Source organism: Peromyscus leucopus, chromosome 4 (assembly GCF_004664715.2).
Source record: "Peromyscus leucopus breed LL Stock chromosome 4, UCI_PerLeu_2.1, whole genome shotgun sequence".
Lineage (NCBI taxonomy): Eukaryota > Metazoa > Chordata > Mammalia > Rodentia > Cricetidae > Peromyscus > Peromyscus leucopus.
The window spans coordinates 5,371,598-5,390,533 of record NC_051066.1 but is presented as its reverse complement, the minus strand read 5'-3'; the positions used below and the strand labels follow the sequence as shown (position 1 = coordinate 5,390,533).

At 48.1% G+C, this 18,936-nt stretch overlaps 1 protein-coding gene across 2 annotated transcripts in view; it reads right to left on the bottom strand.

Moving 5' to 3' along the window:
* The window catches only part of Mvb12b (multivesicular body subunit 12B), a 162,787-nt gene extending 153,382 nt beyond the window's left edge, over positions 1–9,405 (bottom strand). Inside the window, exon 1 of one of the 2 annotated variants that reach the window (XM_028886052.2) lies at positions 9,229–9,405. In XM_028886052.2, coding sequence (XP_028741885.1) covers positions 9,229–9,303 — 75 coding nt within the window. In that variant the 5' untranslated portion in view covers positions 9,304–9,405. Of the gene's footprint in view, positions 1–4,538; positions 5,289–9,228 lie in introns of those variants that run through there. The other variant, XM_028886054.2, reaches the window with a different exon arrangement.
* Positions 9,406–18,936: the final 9,531 nt, after the last annotated feature.

Genomic DNA, 18,936 nt, shown 5'->3' with positions numbered 1-18,936 from the left:
GTCCCCAGTGACTTTTCCTGCGCGGGGGAAGTGGGGGGGGGGGGCAACAGGCCTCTGCTGGATCATTCTCAGGCTGAGGGCTGCAGAGCCCTGCCCAGGCAAGAGTGTGTGCACGCACAGCACAAGGTGAGGGGGTCTTTCCCCCATAGCATGCTAGCTGCGTTCTCAAAGGAGGACTGGCCAGGAGGAGGATGGATCCCCACAGAGCAGCACCTCAACAACACTGTCATCCCAGGTTCACAGAGAAATGAGCTTTAACTTGAAGCCCTTCACAGTGTGGTGGCCAGCCGCCACACTGCTCCCTCCTAGCTGATCAAAGAATTACCACAGCCATGCACTTAATCCCCCAAAGCCAGCAGTTCTGGGCTTAACTGATGTTGCCCATTGTTTCAGAATCAAAGGCGGCCTCCAGCCCCAGCCAGGGAGAAAGTGAGGCTACTGTGTGTAGCACAGCTGAAAACTCAGGGGAACTTTGATATCATCTCTGTTTAATTTCCACAGCCTCAGTGAGCCTGGGGTTTATCTCGTTCTATCAACTCCAGTACTGAAATCAAAACCCAGCTAACAACACACAGTCCCTCCACAGAGGCCCTTCCAGCGATGGGGAGTGGGCCAGGGAGTTGAAAGTGTTTTCCAGGGCAAGGACTGCAGGGGGCAGGGGCTGCGGCCTTCAAAGGAGGCCGGGCCTCCCCGCCATCCCGGCCTCCCTGCCGAGAGCACGGAGGAGGCAGGCTCAGAAGCAGCGCCAGCACTGCCCACCAGGGCTAAAGGCAGGATCACATATCTTCTGAAAAGAGTGATTTCAAAGTACGGGGTTGGGGGGGGGGGCAGTTAAACCGGCCGACTGTCATTGAAATGGTAAAATCAGTGGGTTAATTAAGTCCCTGCAGAAGGATGAACTGTGTTCAGCTTGCCTGGGTTCCAAGCTCAAGGGCAGCAACCACAAACTGTCTGCCCACACCCTGCTGCTTGTGGGGCAGGAAAGGGGAGGGGACATGTTCACTCTCCAAGGGCACATGGGTGGACGCTTTCCCCAGGGCAGCTGCTGCTAAAGCCAGGTGTCCTCAGACCGGAAGGACTCTGCAACTCCTTCCCAGTGCAGGGACGGTCTCTGGGACCTCCCAAACACCAGCACCTTTCTGCAAGGTGCTATCCTATCCTGAGGAAGGCAGACTATGGCTGGGCCTCCCCATCACACATCACACTGCACAGAAGAACACAGAGCTGAGACCAGGCGCCATGCAGCACCCGGGCAGGGAGAGCGGCCAGCAATCAGGCTATCTGTCAGGGACAGTGCACCGCTGAGGGCCCTGCTGGAGAGCCTCACAGGGGACCTGCTCTGCCTGCACCTCGGAGTGTGCACAGCTAAGCTGCTGACCATTAGAAGTCGAATCCCTGGGCAACTGCTATTGGACCGTTGGGGCAGCAGGTCACTGACTGTGGGGAGGACTGTTCTGATACCAGGAATGATGGCAAATATTTTTCTAAGCTCTCCTAGGTCACAGAATTTTCCAGCTAGGGAAAAAAAAAAAAAAAACAATGGTGAGCACTTCCTTTTCCCCCAGTAAAGGTCTGAGTTTTTCCTAATAGAAGAGTCTGGTACACAAATGCATCAGTCTAATCAGATCTTTCTCAGATTTATATTAAACATTTGAGGACCACACATGGTTCCCATAAAGCACACGAGTGTAGGATGGAGCTTCCCAGCACTGCCCAGCCCAAGTACCCAACTCTACGAATGCCCTGGAACCCCAATCTGCACATGCCCTGGAACACAGCTCTGCACATGCCCTGGAACACAGCTCTGCACATGTCCTGGCACACAGCTGTACACAAACCCTGGAACACAGCTCTGCACATGCCCTGGAACACAGCTCTGCACATGTCCTGGCACACAGCTGTACACAAACCTGGAACACAGCTCTGCACATGTCCTGGAACACAGCTCTGCACATGTCCTGGCACACAGCTGTACACAAACCCTGGAACACAGCTCTGCACATGTCCTGGAACACAGCTCTGCACATGTCCTGGCACACAGCTGTACACAAACCCTGGAACACAGCTCTGCACATGCCCTGGCACACAGCTGGAGGGCAGAGTCCACCAGAACGTAGGTGAGTCTCATTCTGCCTGGCATATGATCACAGCAAACTGGGGCTGATCCTGCCCATTCCCATCGGATCTAGTCTGGTAATGCCATATTGGAAGACCCTAATAGAAGAAAAATGCCCAGAAAACAAAATCATCCCAGAAGGTCCCAAAAGCAAGGATCCTTTTCTGGTTAGTGCCACAGTATAAGTAAGTCGTACCGTTGTCCTGACGACCAGCATCCGCAGAGTTCCCTCACAGCCCATATCCTTTTTGGCTTTCCCATCTTGAATGTTTCTCTAGTACATTCATCAATCTAATCAGTCCATCTGACAGCTGACAGCTTCCACGAGGACCTTCCAGTTCTCTCCTAAAACTCAGGGGTGTATCTGGTACCCTGCTGGCTGACTTGACCTGCATATCCCACTGACAGCCCCAGCCTGGCTCACCTTCACACATCCTCCCACCCACGCCCCCAACAGGGTCAGACATCTGTGGAGAGCTAGAACGAGAGTGATACTCTCCTATACTTGGAGGCAGGAGTCTTCTGACTGATGGCAGGTTGTATGCAGGAGTGTCTCCTGGGAAGCCAATAAGCCCACAGCCCTGAGCCCACAGGGGGCTGCCAGGGATGTGGGCAAAGAGCCTACAAAGCTGCATTCTCACAGGATCTCAGCTGATGCTCTAGCAGCTGGTCACCACCTGCAATTCAAGAACCCCACTGCAGGTCCTTATTACATGTCTGATAAACAAATGATCAATAAATGAATGGAATGAACTGGAAGGTGACTTTCCATTGAGAATAATCTCTGAGTTCCCTAGCCTCTCCCTCCCCATCACAGGCCAGCCAGAGTACCCAGCTTCTCTTCCAGACACCCACCCCCATTCAACATGTCAGGCACCTCTCCAGCTGCCCATCCAGACAAGTGCCATCACCCAGAGCTCTAATATCATCCTTAGCAGACGATCTTATTGTACACATATGCTCATGTAAACAAGTGTGAACAAAGGTGTGTGCACTCACAGCCTTGCTGCTCGGGCTATATGCTTTCCTAACACTGTTCAAAGGTGTGCTATGTGTGCCATAGTGCTATGCTCATACTAAGTGCTCAATACATGGTCTATGGATAAAGAATGAATGAATGAATGAGGGTCCTGCCTTCTCAAATACTGCCCAAGTTTCACTGGATTAAGGGGACTGCATAAAGCACCAAGAGGCAAACCTATCTGGCCCCTTTTGATAGGACCCCAGGCAGGGTCACTGCTGTCCCAGAAGGACAACCTCAACTACAGAAGTACATACTTGTGGAGGGGAGGAGACCCTGCAGTCTTCTAGACTTTTCCAAGTGGATCTCAATGCAATGGTGATGGACGAGGGAGGGCCTGGCAGGGGCCGAAGGTGTCGCGGGAGCAAGGAGACTGTCCTGAGGAGTTTGTCTATCAACAGCAACCTCACTCCCTACCCTGGTTCTGGATCTGGGCTGAGACTGGATGATGCAGACTGGGAGAAGCTCCACAATGCTGAGTGGCAGCAACAGATGAGATGTGCGCCCAGACTGCAGGGAATGTCCCCAAGGCAAGGGGCTGCAAATGAGGGGACACCTCCCTTAGAGGGGAGAGCTGTCCCCTAGAAGACAGAGGGTGGGGTGCTACAAGTCTCAATGACACTGACAAAGACTCAGTGGTCTGAACAATAGGGACAGGGGTACAGCAAGCAGTAGATGGGCTCTGGAAACGTTTATGAAATGCAAAACAAACAAACAAACAAAATCCAGCTAAACTCGATTTTAAAAAAATGTTGCCGGGCATGGTGGCGCACACCTTTAATCCCAGCACTCGGAAGGCAGAAGCAGGTGGATCTCTGTGAGTTCCAGGCCAGCCTGGTCTACAGAGCGAGTTCCAGGACAGCCAGGGCTACATAGACAAACCCTGTCTCAAAAAAACCAAACCAAAAACGAAAAGAAAACAGCGCTGCTGTCTTTTCCACAGGATAAGCAATGGTGCCCAGGGCAAGGGACCAGTGGTCTGAAGCAAGGGATGCCAGGACTCAGCGATGTTTCTCCCACCTACACGAATTCCTTCAAGCCTCCTCTGACCTCCTACATTATCAGCCAGTGTAGGATAGCCAGCAGAGCGTAGTAATGGAGAAGGCACAGCTTCCCAGTCAGACCAGAATGCCAGCCGAAGCTCAGACACTCACAGCTGTGTGGCTCTCCACTCACTCAGCCCAGGCCTGAGCTCTCACCAAATGAAGCCGGAGTCGTAGACACGTTTTCTCTATGGAATTATTACGTGAATGGAACATCCAGAGTTTCACTGGAGGACACGATCAGCAGGGTAAAGCAGCAGTTCAAACAGTGGGGGAAGACAGTTGCCAGCCACCTCTGCGCACAGCATCTGAGGAGTTCTGTTCAAATCTATAAAGAACTAAGCTAAACAAGAGTCACCTGACTCGTCTCCAAGGGTGAGAGATGCCCAGACGGCGTGCAGCACAGGAGAAGATGTTCAGCTAGGAAGTCTCTAGGAAGTGCAAGTTAAAACCCAAACCACAGTGAAAAGTGTCTTAGACCCATTCGGCTGGCTACCTACAAAAGAAAAGAAAGTACCCAGAGGGTAACCAATGCTGGAGGAGATGGAGAAATCAGAAACTCTGATGTTATTGGTGGGAATATAAATGGTGGCCATCATTTTTGGAAAAAAGTGTGCTAATTTCCCAAGGGATTAAAAATAATATTTCCGTATGATCCATTTCTAAGCTATGTACCCCAAAGAATTGAAATCAGAGTCAGCGCAGCCTCATTCAGTGGCCAAAATATGATGAATGGGCAAATGAAATTCAGTCGATATGTTCAATCATACATCATTTGGCCCTCGAAAAGAGAAAAATCTGACCCACACTATAACATGGGGAACTGAGAATACTGTGCTAAGTAAAATAAGCCAGTCAGAAAAACTTACACATCATAGCATTCCAGCTCCGTAAGGCTCCCAGCATGGTCATACTCAAGGAGACAGAAAGTAGAGTTGCCAGGAACCATAAGGAAGGGTCACGGGGAGTTGTTTAATATTTCAATTTCGCAAGCCAAAGAAAGTCCAGCGAGCTGGAGAAATGATTCAGCCTTGAAAACACAAGATGACCTAAGTTCAGCCCCCAGAGCCCATGTCAAAAGCCAGGTGGAGGTGGGTGGGTGGTGCTGGAGAGATGGCTCAGCTGTAAAGAACACTGGTTGTTCTTCCAGAGGACCTAGGTTCAATTCCAAGCACCTATGTGGTGGCTCACAACCGTCTGTAGCCCCAGTTCCAGGGGACCCTCTTCCATCCTCTGTGGGGACCAGCACACAAGTGCACCAACATACAAACAAAGCAAAATATTCATACACGTAAAACAAATTTTAAAAATGAATAAATATATAAATAAAAAGCCAGAAATGGTAACACATGCTTATAATCCCAGTGCTGAGGGGACCTAGATAGGAGGCTTTCTGGGCAGCCTAGGCCAGCCTAGCTTAATTATCAAGGACCTAGGCCAATGAGAGACCATGCCCCAAAAAACAATGTGGGTGGTTCTGAGTAGTAGTACCTGAGGTTGACCTCTGACCTCCACACACATGCAAAGGTACACAAACACACACAGAGAGAAAAGTTTCAAAGATCAGTTGCACAACTATGTGTCTAGACTTCCTGCCACCAATCTATACACTTAACACCAGCTAAGGTGGTAAAGTTACTGTTGTCTGCATTTAACACTTTTCTAAAGTGTCTAGAATCGTAGTTCTCAAATGTCAGCAGGCATAAGAACACCCCAAATGAGCTTACTAAGTACACAGGTTCTAGGGTCCCTTTTCTGGGCACTCTGCCTCAGTGAAATCTGGGAATGAAACTCTGCAATCTGCATTTCCATAAACTTCACAGGTTTGTATGGCTTACTAAGAACTCATGGATGGAGCTGGAGAGGTTGCTCAGGGATTAGAACAGCATATTGCTCTTGCAGAGGACCCACGGTTGGTTCCCAGCACCTGTGTTGGTGGCTCATAACCACCTGTAACTCCAGCTCCAGGGGCTCCAACACTCTCTTCTGGCCTCCAAAAGTACCTGCACTCATGTATGCATGCCTATACATAGACACACACACACACACACACACACACACACACAGATATTTTAAAACAAAAATGAATCCTAAACTCTTGTATGGGTCAAGATGACGGTTCAGCAGGTAAAGGAACTTGCCACTGAGTGTGATGACCTGAGCTTAGTTCCTGGGACCCACATGGTGGAAGGAGAAATCAGACTCCCTACCAGTTGTCCTCTGACCTCCACACACATGTAACCCTCGCCTGCTGTCACACGGTAAGATGGCCTTTAATGAATCCTGTATTTCTCTCCTTTAATGGCCATGAGGGTACTCTTGGGAACATTCTGTCGGTATCTAGTTTTTTATTTTTTTAAGAGTGGATGTGATATGTGCACACCTATCTATAGATAAAGAGAACACAGGAACACATCAGTAAAAATCCCAGCTAGGAGGCCCTCCCTCCTCAGAGAAGCTGAGATACTGAGCTCCTGTGTGTGGCCCTGGGCCCTGGGCCCACGGGGCTCTCATATTTCTGCCAGGACAAGCCTAGCATCTCGCCAGGAGTGTGTCAACTAAACCAAACACTGCCCATCGGATGTCCCCGACAAGGGAGGTGATGTCCCACACCCTGGGGGTGGCTCTGCCTGCCAGGCAGCTGGAATGAGGGGACTGACCAGGCTCTGCTCTGCACACAGCACTGGGAACCCACAAACACCGGGGCAGCACAGTACGGCGAAGGCCTAGGAGAGCCCCAGGGATGGCAGAGACCGGAGAGGAAGCAGTTTCCTGCAGACGCCCTACCGGCTACCGACGGCACCACCAGGCAAAGAAGGCTCTGCTCACCAGCCACAGCCAGTAACCGGGGTCCTCAGCCCAACCACATCCAGGTCTCGGCAGCACTCGACACTGCCTACACTCAACAACCCCAACCCCATCACTATGTGGCTGTGTGGTGAAGCTATTGCTCTTTGGACACGAAGCATGGAGCACTTCTAACCAGCTATAGCAGAGGGACCCACGCCACTTGGCTTCTGATGCCCCTGAAGCAGCTCTGCCATGAAATGGAGCAAAATTCAATGTTGGGACTCTCCCTTACTTCTTAAGCCTTGAGAGGGCATTCAGCCATTGTGCTCACATGGCCATGTGGTCTTGTAGCACATACAAAATCAAGATATTCCTGAATTCTTTCTCTGATGGGGCCTGACCCCAGCAGCAAATCATGTAAGCATCGCTGCGTGCCGGATCCCACTTAATTTTCATGAGGCTTTCCGCCTCTTGAAGGGTCAAGTGCGTTCCTGATTGATGATCCTTATGATGGGGTACGCATTATTTGTAAGCCACTTTTACAATTAAGAAAATGGGGATTCAAGAAAGGGATAGTGTTTTATTAGGGTCACCTAGGGTCTAAAGAGTGGGACAGAACTCAACCTGAGCCCTCAAATTCAAGCCCCATTGACTATAACATAGCTTCCTATTGCCCTGAGGAGGTCCTTCTTATGCCTGCAAACAGGCACTCAAAAATAAACGAAGTAAGCAAGCTTGATTACCAAATGCTTAACAGTAACTGCTAACTGGGATGGGGGATGTAGCTTGGTGGCAGAGCCCACCAACATGCACAAGATTGGTCCTGAGCCCCAGAAAGAGTACTAACTGCCTTTACTGATAATCCACCACACCATGGCAGGTGCTGCATTAAATTCTCCTGCAACACTTCATTATATCCCACCATAACCCCACCATTCAGTCATTAGCTTCAGTCTATGTAACCAGGAAATGGCAACACAGAAAAGTTCATTAGAAAAGCCAGGCACGGGCCAGGGTCTCATTCTAAAGCCCTTGCACTGAACCTTAGTGAAATATTCTTGAAGTGGCCAAGGTCCACCAATACAGGCACAGCAAAGGTCTTTAGCCTATATCAAGGACACAAAAAAACAGCGGAAGGGATGGACGATGAGACAAGGTGATTTTATAGGCAATGAACCAGCCACCGCTCTGTCAATCGACCTCCGTGGGTCTTGGGGACCAAGCCCCTGCAGAAGCCGCGATTCTCAGAGACTGGCTTCAATGTGAGTGTGGCACAGTTCCTCAAAGCACCCCCAAGCGATTTCCCATCTCTGGTAACTAACCTCTGCCTACTCGGAGTTTGTCATTTAGCTTAGGTTTCTTCAGGGCTTATCTTCTAACTTTTCCAAGACAACTGATAAGATTTGCCAGCCCTGGTAAAAGGAGATAGGATCCAGCCAGCTGTCGGGAAACACTCTCCAAGAAGGCACCACCAGAGACAAAGGCCCTGAAAGAGGAGCCCTGCCTGCTGTCTGCCAATGTGGCTGGAATCCAGGCGCTAGCTCGGGGCTCACGTGGGGGCAGGGAGAAGAGGCAATGGCCATTTGCTTTGGGCCTGCCTGTCGTTTTGCCCCTTGTCTTGCTGAACAGGTCCTTGGGGGTCAGGGGACAGAAGAGAGATCGGCTGATAATTCAGGGACAGCTGTGTGCTGAAGACAAAGGGAACAAAGATGCTCCTGGGTCTACCTTATTCTCAGTTCCTGTCTCTGAGGATGTGGTCCCGGGTGCTGTGCCAAGCAGCCCCTTAGGCCTCACTTGCCCTGGCTGGAGTCATTGCCAGGGGAGGTTCATCAACATGCCCACCGTGCTTCCTGGATGGCTGGTCACCTTGCAGACAGGTGCCCTGCAGTCTGGGTACCCACAGGGAATGATGCCTGAGGGTCAGGTGCGCGCTCATCTGCACCCACGTGACAGCAGAGAGCCGGACCCCTGGCCAGGCGAGTCAAGGGAACTGTCCCCAGCGTGTGTCCCGGTGGATACCATCGCCCCTCACCTGGCTCCACCCTCGGAGCGGGGCTGCCACTCGAGTCCCCAGCTCGCTCCAGCCGCAAGGCCGGGCCGGAGCCCCGGGAGCCCGCAGCACCGCGCCGGGCGGAGGCCACCCTCCCGGGCCTGTCCCCACGCGGGGCCGGGCGCGCAGCCCGCAGGCCTGGGCCCGGCCGACTCCTCCCGCGCCCGCCGCCCGCCCCGCCCGTCCTCCCGCGCGGGCCTCACTTAACTGTTCCCCGCTGGGGCGGCGGCGGCTGCGGCGGCGGCGGGTCCCGGCTCCGTCTCACGCAGAAGCAGCTTCTCATCGCCCGGGCGGCGCGGGAGGAGCCGGGCCCGGGGCCCAGGCGGCTGCAGCCGGCGCCGCAGCTCGAACGCAGCCTCCCCGGGAGCGGCGGCGGCGAGGGGCGGGGCGCGGCCTGGCGGCGGCGGCGGCGGCAGCGGCGGCAGCGGCGGCTCGGGCCGGGGCCGGGGCGGGAGGGGCGCGCAGCCTGTGGCGGAGCCGGGAGCGCACCGCCCTGTGGCCCCCGGCGCCCTCGGTCCCCGCCCCCAGTCGGCTCTGCTAGGCCTCGCCGTTCCCCGGGTCCACCGTTCAGCTCGGCCGTAGGTCCCTGGAAGACGCTCCGGCACCCAGGCCTGCAGGCCCGGAGTGGCCCTTTGCAGGGATGCCCTCCCACCTGGCCCTGGGAGGCTTGACTGCACCCCGGGGCGATGCCCTCTGCTCTTCCCACTGCCCGGCTGACCTAAGGCGGCGCAGCCGGGCCTCAGACTGACCCCAAGCTCAGAGCAGGTCTCAGCTCGCCCCTCTTGCTGGGCAAATGGTTTACCCACAGAGGCCTGGGGGCAAGCCTTGAGGAGGCATCTGGAGTAGGATGCCTGCCCCTGCAGTGCCTGGGGAAGGTACAAGAAGTCACAATGAAATGGAGCAGGACCCTCAGGCTGGGCAGAAAGGCAGCAACAGTCTTTGATCCGTGAACCACCTGCCCCTGCACAGCCCGGCCTGCAGGCCCTGGAGGGGACGCGTGCTAAACTGGACATTTAAAACAGCACCATACACAGTAGCCAGCTTGATTTGTTCATGCACCAGAACTCATAGTCACACATCTCAGGCTTTTCCAAAATAGCCAGATCCTGAAGCCAAGCAGAAGTACCTGTGGAGTAAAGATCCAAATGTGTGCATGTATTCCAGGTATCTGTGCCACTCAGAAACACCACTGGTCCAAAGGATTTATAACAAGTCCAATCACACCATAAGGGGACAGACAATCTGTTATTAAACTGCTACAAAGCCCGGTGTGGTGGCGATTGCTTTTAATTCCAGCATTCAGGAGGCAGAGGCAGGCAAATCTCTAAGTTCAAGGCCAGCCCTGGTATACATAGCAAGTTCCAGGACAGCCAGGGCTTCGTAAGGAGATCCTGTCTCCAACAAAAACCCGCTAAAAGGCAAAAGAAAAACTAATGTATTTCCAGATTCATCATAACCCTAATACCAAGATCCAACAGAGATTTCACCAAAAAGAACACAAGTACAGAGCACTGTCCCTAGAGAACTGAATGTGTGAGCCACCCATCTGCCCACCTTTGTGAAGGCCAGTAATAAAACAGAAACGAGGCTTCTTTGTTAGCCATTTCCCAGAATCATCTGGGCTAAGACTACTCTTTTCAAAGCTCATCAATTAACTTCCCACTATATGAATCACTGCCATAGACTGACACACTTAATATGGTTGTTGCCCTACTAAATAAAATTGTAGCATTTTCTGATTCAGTTTGCTGTAAAACTAACCCAAACTCTCTATGATAAAGCAATATTTAGTCCAAAACTGCAAAGAGAAAATTCAATATTAAGAAATCTATGCCAGGTGGTGGTGGCACACGCCTATAATCCCAGCACTCGGGAGGCAGAGCCAGGCAGATCTCTGTGAGTTTGAGGCCAGCCTGGTCTACAGAGCGAGTTCCAGGACAGACTCCAAAGCTACACAGAAAACCCTGTCTCGAAACAAACAAACAAAAAGGGGGAGATCTGTGGATTTGGAGCTGGAGAGTTGGCGCAGAAACTGAGAGCACTCATGGTTCTTCCAGAGGTCTTGGTTCAACTCCCAGCACCCACATGGCAGCTCACAACTGTCCAGGGCACCAGGCACACAGTGCACAGACATAAAATACAAATAAATCCTTTTTAAAAGTAATAATAAAAGGAAAAGAGATATGTAAAATCAGACCAGGTGTGTGTAGGGGGGGAAGGTTTATTTATGAGCACTCTGTATAGATACCCACATGCCTGAGAGGGCATCTTGATCTCATTACAGATGGTTGTGAGCCACCTTGTGGTTGCTGGGAATTGAACTCAGGACCTCTGGAAGAGCAGCCAGTGTTCTCAACCACTGAGCCATCTCACCAGTCCCAGTAGCACACAGCTTCAATCCTAGCAGCCAGGAGGCAGAGGCAGGTGGATCTCTGAGTTTGAGACCAGCCTGACCTACATAGAGAGTTCCAGGTCAGCCAGGGATACATAGTTACCCCTCCCCCTTTTAAAGATATTTGTAAATTCATTGCATTGATTTTTTTAAAAACAGATATTATAATATCAGTAGGATAGATACTTTACATTTTTACATGTATTTTTATTTTGTGTGTATAAGCGGTTTGCCTATATGCATGTATGGGCACCACATGTGTACAGTGCCAGTGGATGCCAGAAGAAGGCACTGGATGCCATGGAATTGGAGTTAAGGACACCATGTGGGTGTTGGGAACCAAACCCTGGTCCTCGGTAAGTGTCTCAGGTGTTCTTAGCCTGAGACATCTCTTCAGCCCCGGGATGGATGCTCTAAAAGTACTTAATGGATCTCAGCACCAACGTCTTATAAATGAAAACAAAACAGTGAACTAGAAAGAACGTTCAAAGGGTTTTTTGTTGTGTGGTAGTTTGGGCTTGGGTTTTGGTTTTAGTTTGGTTTTGGTTGTTGAGACAGGGTCCCACTTTGTAGCCCCAGCTGGCCTTGAACTCTCTCTCTGTAGACCAGGGTGGCCTGGAACTCACAGAGATCCATCTGTTTCTGCCTCCTGAAAGCTGGGATAAAGGCGTGCGCCACCACACCTGGTCACATTTAAACTTTTTAACACTGCCAAGTTTATCTATCAGAAGCTATCAACACACACATCTGATGGCGAAACATTGGAGATATTCTTATTGAAATCAGAAACAAGAGTGCTTGATGTGAGCATTATAAAGACAATGCAATAAGATAAGAGAAGTAATTGAGAAGACAGAGAACATTTTTGTGATTAGTTCATGGTTTGTTTCCCTAAGACTAAAACTCAAAAGAATGGACTTAAAATGCTACAGACTTCGTTAAGGTGGACAATGGTAAGATAAGCAGTGGTTGGCTTTCTCTTCTATACCGAGAGACTTTCAGACTCTCCACCCTGGTGGAAAAGCAGTTTGGGAGAAGTGATTAGTGAGTTTGGTGAAGGGATTAAAACGGAACAGATGGCTCTGAATTCTGTTTTGGCTCTGAGTTGACTGCAGACTGAATTTTTTTTTTCATATGCTTTCACTATTGAGCAGAACTGTTTCTGGGGCGTAGACATATCACTGTCCCATTATTCCTGAAACTATAAAAATAAATCTGTCTACTTACAGGAGAAAGACAGCAAGTCTTCTCAGGCACCTTTGGCAGTAATGAGGGTAGCGTGTTTGTGTCCATTTCCTCTTCCTCTGTGTCTCTGTTCATTCAAAACTAAAAGGCAGAGAGGCACTACTATAGAAGCCTCATACGCAACACTAAATACCAGTGATTACCATTCAGAATGTATGGTGGGAAATTATATTCACATTATTGATAAGTATTATGAGGTGTATGGTAATCATAAGTATTATGAGGTGTATGGTAATCATAAGCATAATCAGAAAAGGCAAAGTCCATATAAAGAAAACAGTAAAGTCTTACTAAGGGACATAAAAGGAGATGTTCATAAATGGAAACATAATAAATTCCTGGACATGAAGTCTCAACATTACAAAGAATATCAATTTATGTATGCATAGATCTACAATAAGAAACAGTGTGATTTGGGGAAACAGAGTGATATTAAACCATGACAAAATCATTGTGAAGTTTATCTTGGTAAATAAATATTAGGAAAATATTTCTGAAATGGAGGAGTTATGAGGGGATATTGTCTAACAGCTATTAAATAGACTATAAAACTCCAGCAAACAAATAAAACTACAGGTCGCTAGTGTAAGAATTTATACCTCTTAAAAAGATTTGTTTTTATTTGTGTGTGCACACATATATGTACAAATACCCGCCGGGCGGTGGTGGCGCACGCCTTTAATCCCAGCACTCGGGAGGCAGAGGCAGGCGGATCTCTCTGAGTTCGAGGCCAGCCTGGGCTACCAAGTGAGTTCCAGGAAAGGCACAAAGCTACACAGAGAAACCCTGTCTCGAAAAACCAAAAAAAAAAAAAAAAAAAAAAAAAAAATACCCACAGAGACCAGCAGAGGGCGTCAGACCACCCAGCGCTGAAAACACAGGTGGATGTGAGCAGCTAGGTGTGGATGCTGGAAACTGAACTCAGGTCCTCTGTAAGAGCAGCAAGCATTCTAAATTGCTGCTCATTTCCCTGGCTCCAAGAACGTTTATCACTGAATTCCACCAATTTTCTTTTTATCTGTTGGTTTGTTTATATATTTCAATACAATTAAGTGATACAAGTTTGTGTATTTCCACACACCCTGCTACAGACCATCTTATCTGCCTAGACCACTCCAAAAACTTTTGCTTCTCATCTACCAAATAGGTCTCTATTTCCATACTGCCTTAGTTCATTTCCCACTTATCATTCACCCTAATTTACAAAGATCCACTATTTGTTTTTCTGTTCAGCTATCAGACCCTTTTCCAGAACAAAAACTTCATCCACTAAACAGGCAGACTTTAGAATTGTTTGGTTTTCCAAGCATAAATATAGCATGTGCCTTAGTAAGCATTTGCATAGGGAGAGGTATCAACCTTTAAAATGAGCGTGTCCACAAGTTTAATCAAAGTAAACTGTGGAATATTCCTTTACACTGTGTGAACACATGCCACTGTGATTGGGTTAATAAAGAAGCTGTCCGGCCAATAGCTGGACAGGTAGAGGTCAGGTGTGACTGTCAGACAAAAGAGATTACAAAGAAGAAGGGAGGAGTCTCAGGAGTTGTGAGGAGATGCAGAGGAAGCAGATGAACTTGCCGTACTGAGAAAAGGTACCAAGCCATGTGGCAGAGCATAGATAAAACATATGGGTTAATTTAAAATGTAAGAGTTAGCAAGTAACAAGCTTGAGCTATTGGCCAAGCATTTTTAATTAATAAGTCTTTGTGTGATTATTTGGGAACTGGCTGGTGGGGGAAAAAGCTAACCTACAGGCCTATAGTAAACTGACAAGTGTATTTAGTAGTTGCTTATAGTGTGAAAATATTGGACATACCCTATTTAGCAATAACAGATTAGTCATTTTTTTAAAACTATAGTAACAGAAACATACCATGGTATTTTATTAAATAAAAGCAGGCTATGAGGATGGAGAGTCAGTGAAGTACTTGCCATGCAAGCTGAGTCCAATCCTCAGAGCCCATAAAAAGGCTGGGCATGATGGTTTGCACCTGTAAGGCCAACACTGCAGAAGCAGGGACAGGCAGGTCTCTGGAGCTCACTAGCCATGAATCAAGCCTTATAAGAGAGCCTCAGGCCTACTCAGAGATTCTATCAATAAATAAGGAGGACATCTCATGAAGATCAACACCCAGTGTGAACTTCGGGCCTCCACACATATTGCACATACATACACTCCCACACACATAGGAACACAGACACACCCATGCATGACATTTATATACTAAGTGCATTATATTTTAAACCGGGTGTGTGTGTGTATGTGTGTGTGTACACTTCTGCTCAATGTCACCTGCACACCAGGTTTAAAATATAATGCACTTAGTATATAAATGTCAATTTTACATGTATTTGTATTTATTTATAAGTATTCTGTTATGCATAAAGATACTTAGGCTAACACTGATTTTTAACCTTGGCTATCTCTTAGAGATGGTCTACACACAAAGCATTGTTTCTTTGTTAAAGCATTCATCTCACTTAGGAACATGTATTTCACTGGACACCAGCGCTCTTCCTTCAGTGTCCTTAGGTGGGAACAGAGCCATCAAGAGCACACGTGCTGGGGCTGGAGAGCTGGCTCAGTAGTTAAGGGCACTGGCTGCTCTTGCAGACGACCCAGGTTCAGTTCCAGCACCCACACTAAGCAGCTCACAATTACCTGAAATTCTAGTTCTGGGGTATCTGAAGCTCTCTTCTGGCCTCTTCAAGCACCTGCATGCACATAGTACACACACTCAGGCCCATACACATTCACATAAAAACAAAAAAGAGTGCATGTCCTTTCATTGAACACTAGCATCCTCAGGCTGGTCCTTGCATTGGGCACTAGGATCCTCAGGCTGGTCCTTCCATTGGGCATCAGCATCCTCAGGCTGGTCCTTCCATTGGGCATCAGCATCCTCAGGCTGGTCCTTGCACTGGGCACTAGCATCCTCAGGCTGGTCCTTCCATTGAACACTAGCATCCTCAGGCTGGTCCTTGCACTGGGCACTAGCATCCTCAGGCTGGTCCTTGCACTGGGCACTAGCATCCTCAGGTTGGTCCTCTTTCCTTGTGGACACAGGCTTGCTCCCTAGCTCCAGATGTCATGATCTCCTTTCCCAAGACAGGAAATGGGAAGCAAGATGTCCCCAGAAACTCTTCCAGCAGATCTGCTTAAGATTACATCTGGCCAGAAATGATCAATCACATGACCATGGCCCACTACAAGGGGAGCTGGGAAATTTGCTTCAACAGTTATGGTCACTTCTTGGAACTACCAAGATGGCCAGGCCATTTTTTTAAATACTACTCTGTTACCAGAGAAGAAAGCAATTAAGACTTTTCAAAAGGTTGTGATAGTAAATATATCCTTATAGGGCTGGCAAGGTGGCTCACTGGATAAAGGCGGCTTGCAGCCAAACCTGATGACCTGACCTGGATCCCTGAGACCTAAATGGTGGAAGGAAACAAGTGACTCACAAATTTTCCTCTGACTTACACACACACACACACACACACACACACACACACACACACACACACACGCACACCACTAATAATGAATAATATTTTTTAATCCTGGGGAAAATCTTATTAGCTTATCTATTCTGCTGACCACCCTAACCTAATCAAGCCACAATGTCAGCAAAGAACCCAGTTACTTCTACCATAAGAGCTGTTGTACAAGGGCGGGTGGTCCCAGGCAAGCTCACCAATGCTTTGGTTTGGTATGTGTTACAATTGTGTCTGCTCGCTCCTTACTACACCCTTTCCTAGATGGCTCTCAAACTCAGGGGGCACACCACATCTCTTCTCTCCTATCAAGCCTCACATTTTTATCCGGGTTCTGAGACTCGACCCTTCACAATCTTCCCTTCCAACGCTCTGTGTTGGTGTCCTTGTGTGAGTGGGCGGATACCACTCTAACTCCGTGACCCTCCTATGACCTTTAAATTCTACGCCCAACAAGGCAACTTGCCAGTCTTCCAAAGAAAGACTTCAAACATCCATTTCTCTTTGAAGAAACTGGTCCTAGCAACTCAAAAGCAGAGTGTCTTTCAGACCATTTATCTGCATGGATTCGTGTAAAACTCTTAATATTTTGGGAAGCTCTATTTCTATAAAGCAGTTTTAGTTTTGTAGCAAAGTTGAAAACAAAGCACAGTGCTGCCCTCCACCACCTACGCTTTGCCCTCACTACAAACATGACTTTCCACCCACACTGACATACCATTGTCACCCAAAGTCCAGAACTTACATCAGGGCTCATCTTGGAGTGTGTGTCCTATGCCTTTGGGTAGATATAATGACATGTGTCTAGCATCAGTATTCCTGGCCTTGAACAACCTCACATACCTGTTCAACCTCCTCTCCCACACTCCTGGCAAGTCAGTACTTTAAAAAAAAAAAAGTCATCTCCAAAATTTCACCTTTTCCAGAATATCAGATAGTTGAAATCTAGACTCACACCCTCACTTCCATGCACAGAAGGGTACTTTGTTTCTTTTCATGGCTGCATAACACTTTTCTTTCTTCCTTTTTAAAATAAACAAATCGAAGAGAAAAAAATAATCTTTACTTTTCTCATACAGTTAACAGGTACTGTTATTTTTCCCTAATGGCTTTTTTGTTGTTGTTCCAAGGTTTAACTTATTGAAGGTGGAGAAAGAATGCCATTCCAGCTTCATTTCCATTACCTGATAAAATACTCTGACAAAAACCAACTGGAGGAGAAAGGGTTTATTTTGGCTCACAGTTCCAGGGTACAGGGAACTCACAATGGCAGGAATCCAAAGCATCACATTCAGTCAGGGCAGAGAAAAGTGAATGCATGCATGCATGCATGCTCGCTCGCTTGTACTCAGCTCACTTTCTCTATTCTTATGTAGTTTAGGATGTTCTGCCTAGGGAATGGTGCTGCCCACAGTGGGCTGGGTCTTCCCACATTGATTAACTTAATGAAGACAACCCCTCACAGCCACAGCCACCAGCCAACTTAATCACACATTGAGACTCTTCCCAGGTGATTTAAGATTGTGTCAAGTTGACAACTAAAGCTGACCACCACAGTGGGAAAGGTTCATTGCTAGGCTCAGAGTTACAATTAAAGAGGGGCAAGAAGGTCCTGGGTGCTGTCACAGAGTGGGTCGACTGCAGATGGCAATGATGTTCAGAATACAGAAGGAAAGAGTTTGAAAGGCTTGCTTTTCTTTGCCACAAAGGAATGATAAATATTTAATTACTGAATGATATTCCCCTGTCTGGATATACCACAGGTCATTTACCCGAGTAGCTCTACACCTTCTGAAGGAATCTGATTGCTCTCCAGTTTTGCCAGTGTCCACTTGCCTTTCTGCCTCCCACCATGTGCTGTGATGGCAAGAGGCCTCTGCAGAGCCATGCTGTTGGACTTCCCCAAACCCAGAACCATGAGCTCAACTCCATTCCTTTCGATTATCCCACCTCAGGTATTTTGTTACAAAAACAGACTAATATGAGTCCCCTAAGGACAAAGTCTCTCACACAGACACAAAGTTATTCAAGTAAGAGGCCCACCTGACTTCCAACGGGACAGCATATGAATAAAGAGATGCCCCAGTAAATGAAGACACACTGGCTTTAGATGTGACTTCCACACTGCATGTGTTGAGAGGGATCTGCCACCAAGCAGCTGCCTGAATGTGGGGGACTGCACAGAGTTCTACAGTGGGCCAGAGCATAGATTCAGTTTTCTGAGCATAAAGCATACTCAAGCACAACTCCATGGAGCTAGTCAATCTAAACTCCTGTGTATCTCTAGCTAGGACACACAAGCCTATCTGTGTCTGTGGTCCATGCATGTGGGTGATATAAGAATAAGTCAGTCTTTTTCTATGAAAAGAATATTCTCTACAGTATCATTGTTCCTTCCAGCTCACAAATACTAATGTCTCTTTGTTAGTGACTGCCTATCTGCTTATGAGACACAGTGTGCTCATTTGGTTTCCTTGCAAACAACTCATGGTTGATTTCTAAATTATCTTTAGAATTTACCAGCCCATGAAATCCCAAAGTCTGGGAATCAGGGCCTCCCTCATTAAGAATTCATGGTTTTGAATTTTTAACTCTAGCTTTGACCTGAGCATTCCCTTAGGCAATGTGCTGTTGTGGAATATTTCACTGTGTAAAAGATGTGTTACATTTGTTTATGCTGAGGAATATTACTTTAACTGTATAAAGGTGTGTTAAATTTGTTTATGCTGTATTTGTTTAACTATGTAAAGATGTGTGGTGATATATTGTATACCCCAA